Source organism: Bradysia coprophila, chromosome X, assembly GCF_014529535.1.
Source record: "Bradysia coprophila strain Holo2 chromosome X, BU_Bcop_v1, whole genome shotgun sequence".
Taxonomy (NCBI): domain Eukaryota; kingdom Metazoa; phylum Arthropoda; class Insecta; order Diptera; family Sciaridae; genus Bradysia; species Bradysia coprophila.
In genome coordinates, this window is record NC_050737.1 from 4,433,132 (window position 1) to 4,454,669 (window position 21,538).

Consider the following 21,538-nt stretch of genomic DNA (forward strand, 5'->3'; position numbering starts at 1 on the left):
GCAGTATACACATCAGTAGTTTGTTTACGCTTACGTAAAGGCTAGTACTCAAGACTATGCAAAACGGATGAATAATATCTGAAAAATAAGCGTTTACATCAGGTTTACATCAAGCATAAAGAACGTAAAAAGGTGCTATTTTCACTTTGGTCGAAAGTGGCTTATTACGCACCTAGGAAAAACAAGAAAAAAAAGTCTCATTTTCGTGTGTGGCATCGCCTCGGATCAACAAAACTCACACGAATACTACTTCGACTATTTATTTATGCCTTCTTATGTAAATAACTATGACAGCTGGCTCATACATTTTCTGTCAACATCATTTTTCAAACACTTTTCGCATACATAGTTCAACTTAAAAGTTTAAAAAAAAATGGTTGAAAACATGTGCAGGTGGCGCTGACTACAAGGATATGAAAAAAATTAAACAGCGCATCCTGCACCTTCCTCAGCAACTGTTGAATCATCCATATTGTCAGATTGTAAAACACTTCTAATCAATGTAAATGATCTAATAATCTCATTTCAAATATCAATTCAGTTCTAATGAGAAATTTGCTTCAGCTCAATGAACTTATTATATATGCCTGCATCAGCGCGGCATAATAATGGGACGCTTACGGTTAAATGATTTTACAATTATTTTTATTCGTTAAATAATAAAATAAAATCAAAATGCATTATTCATTTTATTTACCTAATAACTTACACCCTGCTTTACTCTCTTTTATTCCAGATTTTACAAACGACTTCATCAAATACCTGGCGAAATTACACTTTCTACTGTCAGAGCCCGCATAAAATCTACATTAAGATAAGGCGTAATCAATGTGTATAATCTCATCAAGGAAAAACTTTTTCAGTGGTAGTTAATTAGACACTCTAACACTCACCGTTCGTTTTATTTTTTTTATTTAAAAATTAGATATTTATACTGCCAAAAAAGTATATAAAATTTTTTAACGCCAAGCACATACACCACATAAACGGTAAATTCGTAAATGGTGTGCGCTACCTTATACATCGTATAAATATACCTTGATCTAATAAACCGCACCAAACCCGGGGGACTGAAACATAAACTTCGTTTGGGGTGTGTGTGTGCTAAAACACTATAATCACATATCATCAGCAAAACCGTAAGAAAATAATATACGAGAAACGTTTCGGTTTTAATTCGAAAATAAAAAGCTGTTGTGTTTATAATTTATAATGTTGTGCCAAAATGGTTTAAAAAGTTTTAATAAAAAGACTCTAAATGCAATGCTAAAAAATTATGTGTTCTGTGATGAATGGTGAAAAAGAAAAGAAAAAACGAAATTTGACAAGACAAAATGCTTGTTTGAACAATTTATTGTCCTAAATCTCTACTATATTTGTAATATTAATTATAAGAAGAAGACGGAAAGAAAATGCTCCTAATGGCCACTAATGACTCAATCATTTCATGAAAGCAACAACCGCATTCGATTCAGATACCACCAGAGGAAACGTTTATAACCAAAAGCTCTTTTTGATATAAAATGACTGATAATTTTTACTCAACGGTTGACTATTCAAATTGGCTAAACTCAACAAGTGGCTACCTATATGATGCAAATTACACAGACAGTTACGACGAGGAATCATATTTTACCAGCTATCAAAATGTTAGTCCAACCAGTAATAACAAGTAAGGCGAAGAATGCAAACTGTTTCAGGAATAGTATCGAAACTAAATTTTCCAACTTCTCTTTTATCAAAATAGTGGAACATACGATCCCAACGAATTCGTATTACCGGTATGGCGACAAATATTATGGAGTATACTGTTTGGCGGAATGGTTATCGTATCGACGGTGGGCAACTTAATTGTAATTTGGATTGTGTTAGCACATAAAAGAATGCGTACACCAACAAATTACTTTTTAGGTACGTACTAACTTTATCCATAATAAAACGTTATTTATAGTCATAACCGAGGCATAATAATGCTCTTCATAATCGATCAAAAAAAATATATTACATTAATAAAACCAAAGGTGGATGTTCTCTAACCACCGGAGGAGATGTGTATTATGACGAAATGATGTTCAGATTTGATGTAGTGCTTCAGGGAACGAGAAACATACTTGAGAAAACGTATTTGAAGCACATGGTTCCTTTTTTCGGGTTTCCTTTTGAAGCGCTTGCCCATTATTACGATATTCTAGCGCGTAATGGGAGAAAAACCATCCTGATTCTGCAATTGTGCTAATATGAGTTTTCCATTTTAAAATGATGTTCTAGCCGTTTCTATGACCACTGGAGTACATACATGTTGTTTTTATTTGTTCAGTTAACGTTGAGGTAGCATCGTGATGTAATTTGAAAGAAAAAAAAACTGCTACTCGGACCCTAAATCTCCACTTTTCTACAAGCTTTATCATTTCAAATGTCTCACTGTCAATTTTTTCAAAGAATGTCATTGTAAATTCGCAATGACACGATGAAATCCTCAGAAAAATTTGACAGTGAGACATTTCAAATGTTAAAGACTGTACAATTTTTCTGTTTTAATTTCTCATGAGCCAGCCGATTTAGTTTAAAATAAAAACTCTCGAGCCCCAAATACCTGAACGATGCTTACAAATGAACCAAATGAATTTATCGCCTCTATTACTTCTTTTGATTTTGATGCAGCATCTTTTACTTCAATAATTGTAACTAGTCTAGTCGATAACGCAAAACGTTTACAAGAGTCTTCTGCTTATATCTCATCCAAAAAAGTTCCAAATGTGTCCTAGTAAGAAGAGAAATTTGTATTTTTGCTAAAGCTTCCTGTCTCTTCTTGTTAGAATACTTTTAGAAGTATTTTTGGGTGAAATCTAAGCAGAAAACTCTTGTAAACGTTTGTACTGAAAATTGCGTTATCGACTACACTAAACTTCAATAGTTATAACAAACATTTCGTCATTATAAGATCACATTAACGAGATCTAATAATTTTCTCACAGATCGGAACAGTGGTCGAAACGTCTTATCATAGACATGCGTTGTATTCTAAAATTGGTAGCCTGAAACGAAGGCCATAACACCCATTAGACCCGCAGATGATTGACTGCAACTTTTGTGACCCAAAACTTTTTGTTTGTAAAATTTTCCTTGTTCAAATTTTTGCGTTCAGGCGTGGCATGAGTCGTAATTAGAAATTAACCACCTCTACCCATCCGACTGATCAGCTTCACTGTGCATATTGCTAAAAGTGGACGCTACAACCACAACCAATTGGTTATTCTAGTAGTCTCTATCGATAGGAGCCGCTTGTGACAGAGATTTTCGTAATCAAATGTTTGCGACTCCATTGTTTGCCTCTTGAGTGTTATGTATTATATCGAGCCAACGCACTTCAAGAAAAAGTGGTACTCTAAATAGGGTACTGAAACGTGACAGTGCTCCATACAAAATTTTACACTGTAAAAAGAGTGGGGATAAAATTTCAAAAAATACTCTATTTGGCAGCTGTCATAAATAGCACTTATGCTTGAAGTGCGTTGATCGAGCTCAACTTTGGAACATATTGTCGAACAAATTTATCTAAAATTATTACCGTTTCCTTTCCGTAAACGTTTCCGTTTGAAATTTTTATTAACCGTGGAATAAACAGTACAGTATCCAATCACAGAAACTTCTCCTCACAAACAGCATGATTTCTTGCAGAGACAGAAACTTTCTGTTTATACAAGTCGGATGTTTTGTTTTCTGACGAATAATGAAGTTTCCTAGCAGTATCACAGTGGCATAATGTCACGTTCAAATCACTGTGAAAAAGTAATACTCCACTACACATGTGTAGATATGCTCTTCCTTGCGGCAAAAGTTTTGCTTCGCTCTCCAAAATTGTTCAGTGGAAGTGCGAATACTATTTTACTTACGACCGCACCAATAACGATGCGTTATATATTTACTAGCATGAGATACTACTCTCATCATCTCACAAAAAGTCCCTCTCAAGTAGATGTTCTAATCGGATTATCATGTTTATGTTATCATTTCAGTGAATTTGTCGATAGCGGACGCTATGGTATCAACTTTAAACGTAACATTCAGTTTTACGTACATGTTGAATTCTCATTGGCCATTTGGTACGTTATACTGTAAAATTTCACAGTTTGTAGCAATTTTGAGTATAGGAGCATCAGTGTTTACGCTAATGGCAATTGCTATCGATCGGTAAGTACTATTTTGCATTTCCTTGTTTTATATATATAAAGATCCGTTACATTAGACAAGCTTGTATCATAGAATAAGAACATACGGTACTTTGACATCGAAACTAATGCGTAACTCAGTGTGAAGTGAAAAGTTAGGGTGACTCGATTTAACATTTTTTTTAAAGAAATATGTTGGTCAGGATTGAGAAATAAAATTGTATTCTATGGTGTGACAATGGTTCGAGTTGTAATATTGAGACGACTTCCAATTTTACGGTTGTTAATACACTTTTCGTCTAAAAGTCGGAAATAGTGTGTCTTTTACCAAAGCAGCAGAAACCTTACCACGTAAATATCAATTTTCACCTTCACATTCTTAACATCGATTTTTAACCGTGAAGCCATGATGGCACATTTTTTTGCCAAATGAAGAAAATGGTAGAAGAGGATCCATTTTGCTCCATTCGGTGAAAAATGTGCCATCATGGCTTCACGGTTAAAAATCGATGTAAAGAATGTGTAGGCCAAAAATTCCGATTTATGTGGTAGAGGGACATTTTATATCTCAGAATAGGTAATATGTAATATTTAAGAAGAATATGTTAGCATCTCACCTGGCTAAAATCGGTATATTTATTGCATTGAACTGACAAAAGAATTCATTCCCAAAATACAACGGAACCATTCACAATATAATTCGAAAAAAGTAATTGAGTGATAAGTGACTTATGAAATCGACTATATGCCACAAAAGAAATACAAAATCGAACCATCCTGTGCAACGAAAATGTTTCATAAATGTTCTGTCGATGTCTCCTGTCGTATACAAATATTAGATTGAACCATTCAATTTTCCTCGAAAATTTTCCGGACGCGAGACGCGCCGTTGTGTCATAAGTTTTAACAAAAATAAAATGACAATATGTTTCTCATTGAATACTTTAAAACCATTTATTGTACACCGGAAACAATAATGAATCATGACATATTGTATTTTATGGTCCATTAATAATGTGTATTTTGTTGTATTATGTTGAGTCCCTTGACTATAAATTTGCGTCCTATTCGACCATGCTTTATCTTGTGTCAAGATCTGGATAGGGTTCAATTCTCTAAAATCTACCCTGGCGAATGGTTTATTATTATTTTTTTCTTGTTCTTTCTTTTGCTCACTCTTACGAGCACATAGAACGGGGATATTCAACAATAAAGTCTTTAAATATCCACACTTATACAACCATGCTAACATTTCCCTCGGGTATTTTCAACAAGTATACTAATAGCATATAATACAAGCATAGTGTGTATACCGTATGATGAATAGGACATCTTGCTATGCGCGTTAAGCATTTTATTTTGTTAAGGATTTAAAAGTTTATTTTTTACGATGAAAAATAAAAACGAAACCCTTTTTCGGCATAAACAATTTCCTTTCTATTTTCAAACAAAAAATAAATAAATATTTTCATTTCACAATTTTTTTTTCCTCGTTGTTACTTATTACATCATATTCTTAATAAACCGACCAGACAATGAACTTTAAGATAGGGTCAGCGTAAACAGAACAAAACAACAACCAACAAAAATTTTATTCGATTTTCCTTCCTCGATAATAAAATAAAAAAATTTAATTTTGTTTTTGATGAATCGTGAAAATTTTTGCGGCTGATGGACTTTTATGTCTATCTCATTTACTCGTCTCGGAAAAACTAGGCCCCACGTTTTGGGTGGGTCAGGTCAAGGGACGGACTGATTTTCTCAATCAATTTTTGCGATTGTTACAAAAATACCATAAAACTGTCTTACTTCCTCATAAATTGCACGTTCCTTTTATTTTATTTAAAAAAAATGCATGGTTTCGTTAACGATAAGGAAACATTCGTAGCATTATTTCGAAAATGTAATATTTTCTCTCTTCATGTGCTAGATTCCGCGTCTGCTCTGGCGGCAAAGTTCATACTCGTTTAATTTTTTACACAAACAACTACCACGAAATCAATAAAAAAATTATTTTCTGAATGTGTTATCAAGCGACAAGACAACATTTTTTTTGGGAACATCACAGATCACAGATCAAGCGACATTATGGCCTGAGGTTAAGGAATTTTATACCCCGTCAAATCTTCGAACTTAACCTCAGGAATCTAATTCCCTGTCGAATAAAAAAAAAAGTTTTTGGAAATCCGCTGAGAATTACTCAAGTTATCGTGTTATCAAGTACTGAACAAAGTGTGTGACAAACATTTTCAAGGTTTTTAGTCATACATTGATGCATTTTCAATCATAATAGCGAACATTTTATGATAAACATTTTAGAGTGTTTATCATCCGTAAGACCCATGACTTTCAGTCAAGGGAATAAGCTGTGCCTTGCTGTATACACATTTAAAGGTCATTATTAATTTTGGTAATCACCTAGATTTGTTTGATGATCTTGCAGGAATCTGTGACGACCCACGGAGTTTTGCTTAAAATCATAATCAGTATCGACGTTGGAATTCTTTGAAGTAATTTCAAGGTTTTACTATCACTTTTTTCCGAGGGGCAGACATTTGTAAACATTTATAGACAAATGATTTAAAATAAGAATTATTTTTGTACGATTTTCAATGCTTTGTTGAGGATTTTCATTTTCTAAGGAATGTCTTTTTGAGTGTTGAGAATTTTTCTTGTTTTTCCAAGAATTTTTTAGTCTTCTAAAGAATTGTTTGAGGATTTTCATCGCTTTGTAAGATAAAAAAAAAATGTGAAAAGAAGCGAAGGGACTTGCAAAGCAAGAAAATGTTAGACCAATAATAGTTGTGAAGTAAAGACAAGTGGGTATATTCACTGAACATTTGAAACATGGAACTCAAATTCATCACAATCCTGGGTAAGTTTTCGAGTTATGGATTAAGAATAATTTCACAAATTGCGTTCCTAAATAAATTCGAAAATATTTTGCCATTTAATCGTGGAGAAATTTGAAGACAATGGGTCATCAAAATCCACTACGTGTACAATGTACATCCCTGTTACATTGACCATAATATGTCAACAACATTTAAACCTACATAAAATGAAGCTGCTGCAAGATGCATCGCAACAATCGACCAATTAAATGGGACGATTTGTAACTTTCGAAGAGTAAGCTGTAACTTTCGAGCATGTTTTTAAACAGAATGAGTGTGAATACTGTTACTATATGGAATAGTTATAGCAACAATTGTCTTGGTAGCCACATAGTAGAGCTACGACTGACAATTCTGGCATATTCATTTCACAATAGAAGTGCCTAGTTCTAAAATATTTTCTTCAGAATAAGTGGTGCTGGTATTATCCCGTAATTAAAATATTCATTCAATTACAAAACTTATTTCATTATTAAATTTCTTCATTTCTGTTTGTTTAGATTGATGTTTAATCGGAAATGATTTCTCGGAAATTTATTGATTCACGATGGGAAGCTTTACTGTTTTGATAACTTTTGATAATATTCAAAGAGTCGAATTAATTCTGCTGATGGTTGCATTGCATATATAATTCAAAAACTTTCAATTGTCGAACGTAAATGAGAAAATTTAAAGACAGTACTTAGAAGATTTTGAAGAGAAGCCATTAATCTTTTAATTGTACAACATTGACGTGTTTTTCTTCGATCAATAAAAGGGTGAAGGCGAACAATCTCAATTACTCATTTTTTGTTGATCGATTTAGTAATTACGGACTAACCGACCCTCACATTATAGTGCCATCAACGGACTACAAACGTCGCATAAAATACATTCCACAATTTTATTGGGCAGATAAGTTTTATTGCTGAAAGCAACCATCGCCGTTACAAAATTTCCAACCTAAATAAACCTCAATACTGAACGAATCCGAAAGAATTACATGCACCGAATGCCATTAAATTTCATTAAAAACCTTAACACACACATTATATATGACGGGACAAGACTTAAAATGTAAACGTGAAAATGGATTCTTAAAAGGATTTCTATACCGAAGATATTTATAGAATTTATCACGTACAGTACGTTTTATGTGTTCGTATATTATATAAAACACGCGCGTTCATAAGGAAAACCAAAATACCATCACGGAACTAATTTTAAAAATAAAAATCGATGACCATAAAAGTAAAATGAATAATGCATAGAAGACAATGCGAATGTTTGATTTTTTTTTTCATTTTTGAGGCATTCAGGTGGGTATAGGAAGTTCGTTTTTGGATGATGAATGGAAAGATTCTAAATAGTTGGAGCAAGGGTTGGTTTTAGCTTGAGGACGATCTGGGTAATTGGAATACACACTGCTCGCAGGAGAATCCATGATCAATCATGTTGAATGTTTAGTCATACAAATTAACAACATGGACTTTAACAGTAAACAAATTTCCTTGATTTCTCATCAGATTAACTTCTGCTAACATACGTACCTCTATAATGTGTCCATTTTTCATTTCAAATTACATGTCCACAAGCACACAACATAACACTGACTCATATGATCCTCCGTAACGTTACCAATATCAAATATCGAATGTCCTGTTTTGTTTTTTTAAGGACATACGTACCATCTCACAGGGCCTATTTTGGGAACTTAAACGCTGAAAAAGTTCCGGAAAATTTCGACGAAAAATATCGGAGTTTTTCGGAAGTTTATTAATTTTTCAGCACAAAAATAACTTGATTTCTTCACGAAGAGCTTTTTACGGCCAATTACAAGTGCAGTCTTGACATCGAAATATGCCAATGTTATCTGAGTAAAGTTAGGTGCTTAACTGATATCTCGCCTAAATTAATTGTATTTGAGTGAACTTGGGGAAGTTACAAACGCAATTAAATCGCTAGCAAAACTCCATATGGAATTGTCTAACACGGGAATCGAATCCGGTTCATTTTGGGTGAAGGCTAGTAAATAATCTGGTATCTCGATTTGCATTTGGATCAATTCTAAGGCGATAGGAAAAATTACTAGACGTTGTGGTCATGGAGCTGTAGCCGATGAACATCAAAATCTCGTCAGTTTTAAATGGTGATCAATTCCGATATGACGACAAAACTTTCTTTGAAGCCTGAAATCGAATCTTTACAACAATGCTAAATTAGTCATGCAAAAGACCCGACAAGTGTTTTTTTTTGATAAAGCATAGCACTGCTCCTAGCATTAACATAGAAAATATTCGGAGGCTGAGACACTCAAATTAGGCCCCGTATCGCTTTCGTTGAGATAGTAGTCGTGTTTTCTTAGTGGGAGTTAAAGCACACAAAACACATGCAGTTGTACGCGAAACACGAGGGTTAATGCTAAGAGCATTGCTATTTATAAAGTGTTTAATGGGGATGCTGAAAGTAATCAGACCGCCCTGGCTGTGCTGCACAGAAAACATGTCATCACGAACAAATTTACTGTCACAACATTGAAAGTGTTAGCTTGACACTTTGGTATATATTCTTCATCTTTGACTTTATCTGCTACCCGTCGGAATACTTCACCGTCGTGTTCGTCATTTTCAAATTTTTTCTTTATTTTTTGCAGTGAAGACATTTTTTGTATAAATTGAAATTTGAAATAATGACAAGATTACCTGAGAGACACACAAAAAAACCATGTTCCTCGCTCCACTTGGATGTAATAATTTAAAGAGAAAACGCTTTTATTATAATGGCAATTTTTTGGTGCAATATCAATTTATGTCGGTGACTTCTAAAAAAAAATGTGGAATTATTTACGACAGCATTAAAAGCTATCATAAAAATGTGAATAAAATAGCCTTAAAACTTAATTGAAACAAGCTGATGTACATTGTGTTTCGTGTTGGCTTTTATATGTTTTTATATGTAGTTTTGATGGTGGTTAAAGAGGTTTTTACTATTATGCTTGTTACATATGGTTATGTGGTATAGCTCAAATAAATAAGTTTTTAGATTGTTGTTATGTCTGTGGACATGGTAGTGGTTGAATTTAAGTGGTACATTCCGAAACACCACACAAAATCAATACCAAAATAGCAACATAAAACGGTTTCAGTCGGACTTTGGCATTCAACTACAGGCATTTTCGTTTGACATTACAAGACATCGGTGGCAGATTGTTAATTCAATAAAAACATCTATGCAGAACTCGTAAAATCGTATGTGGTGTCTATAATACGTATACTTATGGAATTGAGAGTTTTGTGTATTTAGTGTCGTAGTCTCTTCAATTGTTCGAATTTTGACTGCAGTCATTTTCAGGACGATCGAAATCAGAAAAGCTGTTCATTTTTGTCGATGAGTCGTGTTTCGGAAATTTGGCTCACTGCGAGTTATTCAGTGATATTTTTAGACCAATGACTATAACACCCCATTCTAGTCACTCTACATTGATTTATGTTATTTTTGTTTATTGAACACAATTACCGCTAGTTGCGCAATAATACCACAACGAGATCTACCGATTTTCTCCATTTGACGAAAAATGAGCCATCATGGCTTCATAGTGAAAAATCGTTTTAAAGAATGTCTTGGCCAGAAATATGTCAGTAAGTTTTATGATTCATTGGAAAATATTCCAATTAAAATTGTCGGTTACCGGAGAACATTGTCGAATATATCCACCGAATTATCTTATTGGCTATCTTATAATTTATCACTGACGAATACTGTACACGTTTCTGCATTGAAAATATTATCGCATGATTATCGACCTCGGTTTTGCCTCGGGTCTACAAACCTTTTAACTTTTCTGTCCTACTTAAGTATTCATTTCGACAGCGAAGGCATGTAATCCAATTTTACATGTAAATAATACATACCTGCAGCAGGTAATTTGTTATCGCATATGGCTCATTCCAGCATTCCTTCATTACATTTTCAAAATTCTACGACATTGCTCAAGAATTTTGAGAAGGTTACGATGGTGACAAAGGAGTGAGAGATGTAAAAGCACATTCACCTGCCCCATGTACCCGATTTTTACAATCAAAAAACCGATTATCTGTCTCCGAGGTGGAACAATTTTGGCCAGATTTCAACAATAAGAGTCAATTCGCCAAAACTTCGAACAGCTTATATGGAATCGGGATTCAAGCAGACGGCGATCCGATCGAGGTGTGGCTCAAATGAATCGTCGTTCAATTCTGAGAATATCGTGGAACAACTTTTTTCCCGAAAAAATTTTGTTTGACTGTCATAACCCTTAGAAAATTGTTCTCCTAAGTGGTCGCGAAAATCGTTTTTTATCAATTACTCCAACATGAAAAATGTGAATAATGTCAAATAAATTTACCGATAATAGGCCCTGCTCCATGCCCAGATTATTAAGACAAATGGAAAAAGTAATTAGATGTTAATTATAAACACTTACAAAACGATAACAAGTCAAATAGTTCTGTCGAAAGTAAAACATTAAGTCTTTAAAGTGGAATACATTTTAGAAGTCATACAAATGGCATTCAAGTTCAACGTTAATTCGACTCACATAACATTGAATAATGTTCCGATATGTACACACACCAAAAAGCGGCCTCACCAATCCACTGCTAATGCAATCGAATTGCTATTAAAAATTTATTAACTCATAGCCTTAGAATTTTCACATAATGTAGCAAAATAATTAATCCATCTCACAAAATACAAAACATTTTTATTTTTAATTTCATGCCGAATTACTGCAATAACTGTAATTGTTATTACTAATATATTTAACAATATCCGAAATTAAATGCACACAAATCGAACAGTTCACATGCAAGTTGCATTCCAGTTCGGTTAATTGAAAACAGAGAAAAAAAAATCAATTTTCACTGAACGTGGTTCTGCATTTTGGATAATTTTTGGAACTCAGCTTGCGGAAAGTTGTTTTGGAAGGACCAAGGGAACAGTGTAAATGCTGGGAAAATTGTTCATGTGAAAAATGATACGATTTAATCATACCAAATGGATGATCTTATTGATTGGAATATATTGTGTGCATGAAAGTGTTGGTGGTTTATTATTTTTTATTTGATTTTATTTGAACTAATTTCGTGATTGATCGACTTTTTTTAATATTGAATTATTGTGTTGTTTTATCCGCTATTTTCTTTTGTTGCTTTGTTAATTATTTCATTTCTGCTTATATGTGGCAACATAAAAACTAATTCATTGGATTTTGATTTAAGTACTCGACAATAAATTTGGCCCGGTGATTAATAACCGGAAGCCATTATACCATCTTCCATATTATGCAGCGATGCGAAGTGTATATAAATTTAGGCTGCAATTGTTTTTGTCAAGTTATCGTTTCCGTAAATTGTACCAATCCATTGATTTATTAGGTCAGACATTGAATTTAAAAGAAGGATTATATGACTCCCACCACTGTAGGCGTAGGAAGTAAATTGCTTCAATACAAGTAACACACACTCTATAGATAATAGTCGGTTGAGTCACAATTACCACAATTATAGCGGCAATCGGTTAAATTTTGGCTTAAAACACGGTGTGGGTGATCTTTTCACTTTTCATCATCAAAAATTACCAGTAGGTTTAATACGTAAATTTTTCTGTGGACCAACAAAAACTCCTCGAAAAATCTGAAAAATTTCGACTCAGCCGCTATTGAACCGTTGAGTGAGGGTATTGAGGATATATTTCAGGTGTGTGGGGAGGTGTCCTTGTTCAAATTTTCGTGAAAAAAATCGAAGACAATTCTGTTGCAGATTGTAGTCTGCTTAGGTAATTGAATCACCTGTAATTGACAGCGATTACAAAATAATAGATAAGCTCGGGCCTATGGGCTTTTATAACCATGTGCGTATTGAACTATTGAAGTAAAACTTTTTGCTTCGATCTCTTGAAAATATTTAGATGAAAAGAAGTAACAGACTCATTAATTGTTAAGGTGATAATCTTGTTGTGTCGGAAAATTATTACCAAAAGGGGGATCCTGTTTGAGAACTCATGCTCAAAAATGTAATTTTTTTTTTTTTTGCATAATTCCATTACATTTCGTCAAACTATAGTTCTTACACCATTAAAATGGACTAGTGCATCGATTTACATACAGTGATAATTGTGCGTCTAACGCTTCCGTTCATTACACCACGCCATTCAGGTTTTGTGCACAAATGGTGGAATATTGCGTTGTATAGGTCTCGTTGGCCTGAATACGAAACACATATCCTTTGGTCCCAATGACGTTCGCTGTTCCACTGCAGCCGTTAAAAAAGAATGTAAAAAACGAGACAGTTATTGGTTATTGGACAGGTATCTAGGGTGCCGTGAGTTCGAATAACTACAAGCCTATCGTTTCATCGAAGGTAGACATCAATTTTAATCTTTTTTCGATAATGTACGAATGATAGATAGTGAAGACATATGGAGTGGTTATTTGAATTCACGGTACCCAAGGTATCTTCTGAACCAATAACTGTTCCCGTACAGTGTGCCGTTCCCATTACTTTTACAAAACATTTTTTTTGAAGCGGCTGCAGGGAAACCATAGACGTTGCGTCACTGTGACCAATAGATTTTTTTTTGTACTCAGGACACCGATACCTATCCAACGCACTATGCACATTCCTTTGGTGTACATTCTAAATTGTTCGAATTTAACAGTGCCCGTTCTACAGACTCTGTACTCACCCAATGTATCAAATTCACTGCAACCTTGCGGTTCCCTTGTCGCTGTCAGGTGTAAATACCAACGATGATATCGCAATACATTCCATTACTTTCACCCTCAAATATCAATTCACTTTTTCGATCAATTCTGCAAAACGCTTTAACATTCTTGACCATAAATTTAAATTAACTTTTATCGATATAAACGGAATTTGTGTACTTGTTGTGCGCATTTACATTATAAGTATACTCACTCAAACAGTCGTAATGTAGTAATAAGTGAAGCATTTTCTCAACGAATACGACTTTATAATAACATTTATTTTTTTTTATCCGCACTCTGAATCTACATTGCAGACACTTTAAAAGACATTTTTATTTTCAATTTCGTTTGCATACTTATTAACATTGAAACATTGGAATATCCTCCCGCCCATTTGCTATGATTTTCCACTGGCGTTGTATATAAAATGAGTACAGTTACGCATAAAATAGAACCCATAAAATAAAAATAAGAACAATACTTAAGAGTCGAGTTGATGTTGATTTTCCACTGATGTTTATCATAGAAAACTTTTTTTTTATTTATAATTCTTTTTAAGAAAAAAAAAGAAGAAGTGGAAAAAAATCTTAAAGACGAAATTAGATTTGTTGATTTTAGAGGTAGGATGTATTTACATTCAGGATACAAAAAAAAGAAGATTTTCTGCGAAATTATTTTGTAATCCTTTAAAGCACTACATTTTGGTTCAAATTAATTAAATGCAAACATAGAGAGATATATGTATATCATGTATCTTGAGAGAAAAAAGATCTACGTCGCTGCTAAATCTTTTTCTCTTCCGCTTTCCAAGAAGATTCATTGGACAGCATTATTTACACGGTTACAGGCAAAGAAAATATTTAAAGATTTTTTAAGCGAATTTCGTTCAATAGACAATTCAATGCCCTCAAGATGTGGCAACAAACAGACGAAAAAAATGTAACTTTTTCTTCATGGTTATGTCGTCGTACTTGATTTTCAATTAAACTAATTAAAAATGTTGAAAAGCTTTTATCTCGAACATTTTTTTGGCGTTTTCCTTTTTCTTACCATTTCCCATTGTTTTACTGTAGCAGGTTTCTTTTAAGGTTTTTGATTTTCTTCATATTCTAAATTCTAAATCTCATATCACATTAATTTGCCAGATTGTTTAGAGTCAAACATCTCCTATGTGCGTGAAAGCTCCAAAGTCAAATCTATTGACAAAATTACAAAAAAAAGCCTAAACAAAGTTCCTACCCGGAGCCTCAGGGCCTCTGATGGTATCATCTGTTATAATTTCTTTTTTTAAATGCTTGAAACTGTGAAACCGTTTTATGTAAAATGACAAGCTTCTTTATACGAACATTACGTAGATCGCTTGGACACTATTCGCAAGAATGTTGGTTTGCTGTATAATTTGCATATATCCAATTTTTGTTTAGTTGAAATTTCATACATGCACTGCGGTTAAAATTACCGACATTCTTGCGATTCTTCCCAAGTGGAATTGCAGGAATGACAGGGTATGCAGAAATGCATTATGGCTATGTTGATATAAGACCTTGTGTTAAACATCACAAATTCATTTAGTGGTACTTGTTAATGGTCTTCGGTAAAATTGATGATTTACATAGTCCATCACGGTCAATGTAAATGGAATATGCGTGGTGTCATACACATTTAAATGATTCAACAGCTAGTGAGAACCAGCAATTTAGCAAGGATTATTATACAAGGAGAGAAACGTGAAATTCGACATGTTTTCTGTCTTGAGAGTTGTTGTAGTTTGTAATTGATTCCACACAAAATTGGTTTAACAAACAAAAATCTAAAAAGATTTTTTATTTTAGTTAGTTTTTTCTTGTCGCGCGGGCGTGCCTAACCAAAGTTCAGAAATAAAAAATCTAGATTTTCATTTGTTCAACGAAATTCTTGTGGAATCAATTACAAAGCACAATAACTTCCAGATCAGAAAACATGTCGAATTTCACATTTCTCTCCCTGTATCATTCAAGGATGTTGTTGAGATCAATAACAAAAATGGTTCTAAGATTTAATAATCGCTTAGACTTAGAATGTAAGCTCGGTCGCACAATTGCTATTTCATTCCCAATGTTTTTCTAAGGGAAATGGATTTGAACTCTAGTGTGAAAAATTAAGATATCTTTTATTCGAGGACCGGAATTATGGATGTCCTCTTCTGATTGTTTAATATCTTAGCCAATTCCACAACAAATCATCTTTGAAAAATGTTTTTATGTAAATTTAAGTCAACTTTAAGCATTCAAATAGTTATATTTAAGAGGTTAAATTCCAAACTAGACTCAGACTTCCTTTTAACAAGAATTTATTTTATGGCTCACTAATGTATATATCTTAACTGACTTATTTATTGCTTTAAGTTCAATGTTGAATGTAGGGGCGAATGCGAGCATGTAAATGCGAAAATCTGCAATTTACATTGTACGGTTGTATGTTTGTTTTTCACTTGAATAAAAACATCTGAAGCAACTTTAGACAAACAAGTATTTGTCTCCAACTGTGCAATTTTTCATCGAATGAAATTTAAATTGTGATTGTGAATTTCAACGATGGTGTATACATGTTACATTATGCTATGGGATATCTTTTACTTGTGTAACCTTTGTCGCATAGTAAACAATAAAACGAATTCCTTTTGCACCGTTTAGTATGCAGAATCAACCAATAAAGCAATAACTTTAAAGGATACAAAAGAGATGAAACTTGAAGTCACCGATAATGACGGCCGCGTTTTTGTGAAAGAGATAAGGGGTGAAGAAATGGCATGCGTCATGAAATGCTTTCCCGTCAAAAGATGTCGAACGAAATCTACACCTGAAGAAGAGGTCGTTGTGCAAACAACTCCCACTCCGACAGAAATAGACGACGTCACAGATACAACAGCGTCCAAGATGACAACGATATCGTTTCGATCCGCAACAAGCCCAGCAAAAAAGGAACAAGCAGTAAGTGCAGGTATTTTAGAATATTCTCGAAATTAATGAAATCGTAATGGTTACTCTGGTGATAGAAACCACCACCGAAATGTCGTATAGTGCGAAGGAAGAAAGCCAAAAAATCGAAGACGACGGAGAGCCCATTTCACTAACAACAGTAACATCACCAACAATCACCATCAACCGAAAATCGGCTGCAGGAAGTAAATTGAAAAGAATGCAACGTTCTGAACAGGGAATCTATATGTTTTTAATTCATTTAGGTATTGCGACCGACCAACCACTATCATCTCTAACATTTGAAACAATTTACGACGTAAAGGCAGCGGCTACACCCGCAACTAAGCAACTTGATCCGTATTCTGATTACAGCACATTTTCATCCGGCTCCAACTTAGATACTCTCGATTTGGTTACTTCAATAGTACCACTCATAACCACACCGACTCCGACTAAATTCCTAATATCACAACGACATCACGAAACGAAACCAACGAATAATTTACAGTCAACTCTTATTCCTCCCAGCACCTTCATACCACCTGCGGTAAGTCCACCAGAATTCACGACTACTACTGAAGGTCGTCCAACCGATAGTTACGCTGATAACGAGCTGAAAACCCAAAATTTGAGACGACATTCACATGAAGAGCATGACGATTATGATATTGAGTGCGATCCAACTGAACCCAATTACACCGAACCGGAATCAACTGAACCCAATTCAACTGAGCCTAATTCAACTGAACCTGATCGAACTGAACCAAATTCACCTGAACCCGATTTTGTTCATAACTTGCACAGTGAACCCGCCGATACTTTTGACGATAAATCAAGCATTCAACTGTCCCTAACATCAACCGAAAGGCCACTTGTCACAACCAAAGTACAAACTGTCACGATTGGTGAATCTATGCGACGAATGTCTGAATCTGATGAGATGTCAACAGAATGTGATAGTGCTGAAGATCTTAAAGAAACACCGAAGTCTTCAACAATCATTGGACCATCTAATGAACTTCCAGCTTCAATTAATTTGATAACCGACAAAAGAACAACAACAGGCCGAACAGCCATAACTGATTCAATGCGTAGAATGTCTGAATCCCATGAAATGCAAACTGAATGTGATTCTCTGGAAGAGATAGATCAAACTGTGACAGAACCATTTGTAACCGAAATAACTTCAATTTCTCCAACGGTTTATTTAACAGAGCCAGTAGAATCTACCACTATGTCTCCGTTCAATGATCAGCTGACTTCATTGAAACCAACATTGCCAGTGAATGTGATGTCTCGTAGAATGTCAGAGTCTGATGTTGAATGCAACAACGGAAACTCAAACGAATTACTGAAGCTTATGGATAACGATGGAATTGCCATCCTAATGACACCAATAAGTGACTCCATGCGTCGAATGTCTGATTCGAAAGAAAATTCGTCGGGCGGCTGTGATTGGCATGAAGACTTTGTTGAAGTGACGACGATAACACCATCTTTATCCGGTTCAATGAGAAGAATGTCGAGCCAAGACCAGCAAACAACTGAGCAAAATTTCGATGATCATACAGAGTATGTTACCGAATGTGATACAGTGGTTCCCGAAACTTCAATGGATGCTCATAAAACAGTTGCAATGAAAAAAAATGCTACGTTAGAATGCTGTCCAGATATGGTGTGTTCACTGCTTTATCCGAATATGCCAATTTGCAATAAACCGAGAACCGCAAACTACACTCGTAAATTGGCCGAATTACGGGACATGTTTTACTTAAATAGGGCACATGTTCTGATTACCGAAATTGTTGGCGAAACCACTGACGAGTACTCAAAAAAGAGAATCAATTCTGAGCGAGATCTAGTCGGTTTGTGGAATGACATGCTATCAATTTCTCCGAACAACATTACCGAGGGCTGTACGAACAGTTCTAGCAGCAATGTTAAACAAATTATTTCCTCGATTTATTGCGTTTTAAAATACACGGATACGCTACAAACAACCGATAGTGTTCTAGAAATGGTTGTAGATGCAGCCAAACGAGTTGAAACGGAGTTCAATGGGAGCACTGGAATGAACTATCCTAAATTTCGACGAATACTTTTACAATCTCTACCAAAAGTACCAAACCGGTCCAATACAGTCTCTGCACTCGCCAATTACATGCAACACAATCGAAATTATGAAAATGAACGACTATTGTTGCTTCAGCTTCTCATTGATATCCAGCAAAGATTTGAAAAGAAGACGGAAAAATATATCGTCAGTCAAATGAACATACAGATCAGAGATGCCAGTAAATCGTTACAGAAAAATGGAGTAGGAGTTAACTTGCATAGAACCTTAAATTGATCAGATAATGATAATCGAATGATTGCAGAGTAAAAACATTACATCGATGCCGCGACTTCCAAATTATAGCACAATATTCATATTTAAATAAAATTTGAAATGAAATTCGGTTTTTTGTGTTTTTCTACATTTTACAGACGGCAGGCATATCAATGATTAAATTAAAATCTTTCAGATCATTTGGTTTACAATACGATTTGTTATACAATACGACGAGGGGGAAACCACTGGTAAAAAGAGTGGCAAATCAATTTCTAATTCCTTTAAATTCCTTCAATTACCGGATTAATTCCGTTTATTTCCTACAATGTCTGTTAATTTCTAATTATTCCACGATATTTTCTGTTACTATCCAGTTCATTGTCTTCTATTTAGAAAGAATTTTCCAGGACTTTTCTTTATTTCGACAATTTTTAACGATTTACTAATATCAGAACCAAGTCGTGACAAAAGTAATTTCCTTCAAATATAAAGAAACCGACAAAAACCGTCGAAATTATTGCAGTTTCGTACTTGCCGAAGTATCCGGTAATTAATGGGAATTGAAGGGAATACTAGAAAATGAAGGAATTACAAGGAATTGACTGGAAATACGAGAAATTGAAAATAAATGAAGGGAAACAATCAGCAAATGAACTGTACAACCGAATAGCCAAGGTCAAAAACCTGCAGTGAGTGAGAAGATGAAGTTTTTTTTTTGCATTCGCTGAGTTCTTTCGTTCATCATACTTATCCGTATTTCCTTTCATTTACGTTCAATTTCTCGTACTTCCAGTCAACTCCTTGTAATTCCTTCAATTTCTTGTATTTCCCTCAATTCCTATTAATTTCCAGATGCTCCGGCAATTCCTTCGAGGGTGTGTAGGTTCACCCTTGCAATACGACGTTAACTAGAGATCATCATTTATTTCTGTAATCAGTGTCTTTCCTGCCTTTCCTTAACGGCTTGGTGCGCGGACCCAGTGAAGAACAAAGTAAACATACAAATTAAAATATCAAGAGCGTATAATGGAAAAATGTTTATGTTATACCAACGCACTGCAAGCAAGTTTGTATGATACGCTGTTCAGTTTCAGTATTCCATTCGGACTTACTACCACACATACGTTGGTTATACTAATTTCTCTGGAGTTAGTTTTTAAAAATAAAGAATTTCTGTGAGCTTGAGCTATATAAAGTCGGAGCATTATAATTTGATCGATTCTACTCATTTAATTCATTTTTAAATAATTGTAGTTTTCGAATAAATCATTTCGAAAACATTACAGGATAAAAGCTTAGACACGTACATTTGAACGGATTACCCGCAGGTATACCGCGAGTAAACAGCTCTAATGCGCATGTGTAAGCTTTTATACTGTAATGTTTTCGAAATGATTTTTTGAAAAACTACAATTATTTAAAAATGAATAGAATCGATCAAATTATAATGCTTCCACTTTACAAAGAAAAAACCGTTTGATGTTCAAAACTGCTTTTATTTAACATTCATGTCTCATTCTTCGTAATTTCGAATAAATAATTCCAAATCACTAAACTCACCCATTCCCGCTGGAAACATGTCGCTGGTTCGCCGTTGCGGTACGTTCAAATTACTGTTCGATCTTCGCAAAAAATTATTAGCCACAAACGAATGTCCATCGGAAAAATCTTGTTCCAACCAATCCAACGGCAATGTAAAGCTCTTCTGCTGTTGAAACTTATAACGTGTCATTGGGTACGATTTCAGTTGCACAATTTTCCTATAAACAATCGGTGTTGACCGGCCTTTATTGGGGGTGACATGAACGGTTTGTGTTTCGGGTGAATTTTTAAGGTCACCACTGACCGTATAATCGATTCGTCTCATAGGAATACTATCGAAGTTTCGATTACATTGTGGTGATACGTAGGCTATTGAAACCCCATAAGCGTGCTACAAACACAATAAAACTGTTAGCTTTTTATTTCTTTCGTTACAACAACGATGTCGGTCTTTTTTTTTGTTACGTAATGAACATGAGGTCAGAGGACAAGAATGAATAAAAATTCAAATGCAGTTGAAAGCCTGATATCCATTCAAATATTTTCGTCGTAAGAGAGCTTCGTGAAGGTAAAAAACGAGAGAGACGAATTTCAACAATAGAAATCTTTCACGTTACTGTCTTACGGCGAACATTTTTAAGTGGAAACCAGACTTAAGTATTCAAGTTTTGGTTTTGTTGTTGTAATATGTGCCAGATGAAAATACTTGCAAGTATTCATTTCGTCATTGGTTGGGTGTTATTTTTGAAATTGAAGAGTGCAAAGTACGAGAAATCAAATTGAAATTTGGAAATAAAATTTTTGTTGTACGCGCCCTAATGAGATTCGAACCCGAGACCTCTTGCGTATGAAGCAAGCGGTCAACGATCTGAACCACCGGACTGAACAAAAATTTTATTTCCAATTTCGAACCGTCC

At 34.5% G+C, this 21,538-nt stretch overlaps 2 protein-coding genes across 3 annotated transcripts in view; both read left to right on the forward strand.

Annotated features, from left to right (window-relative positions):
• The window catches only part of LOC119084486 (tachykinin-like peptides receptor 99D), a 107,833-nt gene that overhangs the window by 30,229 nt on the left and 56,066 nt on the right, over nucleotides 1–21,538 (forward strand). The window contains exons 2-4 of the mRNA XM_037194488.1: nucleotides 737–1,672; nucleotides 1,748–1,911; nucleotides 4,017–4,191. Of these exons, the coding sequence (XP_037050383.1) occupies nucleotides 1,524–1,672; nucleotides 1,748–1,911; nucleotides 4,017–4,191 (488 nt within the window). The 5' untranslated portion in view covers nucleotides 737–1,523. The remainder of the gene's footprint in view (nucleotides 1–736; nucleotides 1,673–1,747; nucleotides 1,912–4,016; nucleotides 4,192–21,538) is intronic.
• Nucleotides 11,870–19,207, forward strand: LOC119084466 (mucin-3A-like). 2 transcript variants are annotated; one of them, XM_037194453.1, is made up of 4 exons: nucleotides 11,870–12,119; nucleotides 16,460–16,766; nucleotides 16,822–16,950; nucleotides 17,011–19,207. In XM_037194453.1, exons 1-4 carry the CDS (start codon nucleotides 12,054–12,056, stop codon nucleotides 19,095–19,097), a joined length of 2,589 nt encoding a protein of 862 aa, XP_037050348.1. In that variant the 5' UTR covers nucleotides 11,870–12,053; the 3' UTR covers nucleotides 19,098–19,207. The 2 variants fall into 2 exon arrangements, with proteins under 2 accessions (XP_037050348.1, XP_037050356.1); XM_037194461.1 differs by lacking the exon at nucleotides 11,870–12,119 and having other exon boundaries at nucleotides 16,615–16,756.

Excerpts from the sequence above, each read along its gene's own strand:
- LOC119084466 (XM_037194453.1), top strand. The coding sequence starts at position 12,054 with ATGATACGATTTAATCATACCAAATGGATGATCTTATTGATTGGAATA. Across the intron at positions 16,767-16,821 it reads GGAACAAGCAGTAAGTGCAG|AAACCACCACCGAAATGTCG; the intron begins GTATTTTAGAAT and ends CTCTGGTGATAG. Across the intron at positions 16,951-17,010 it reads CCGAAAATCGGCTGCAGGAA|GTATTGCGACCGACCAACCA; the intron begins GTAAATTGAAAA and ends TAATTCATTTAG.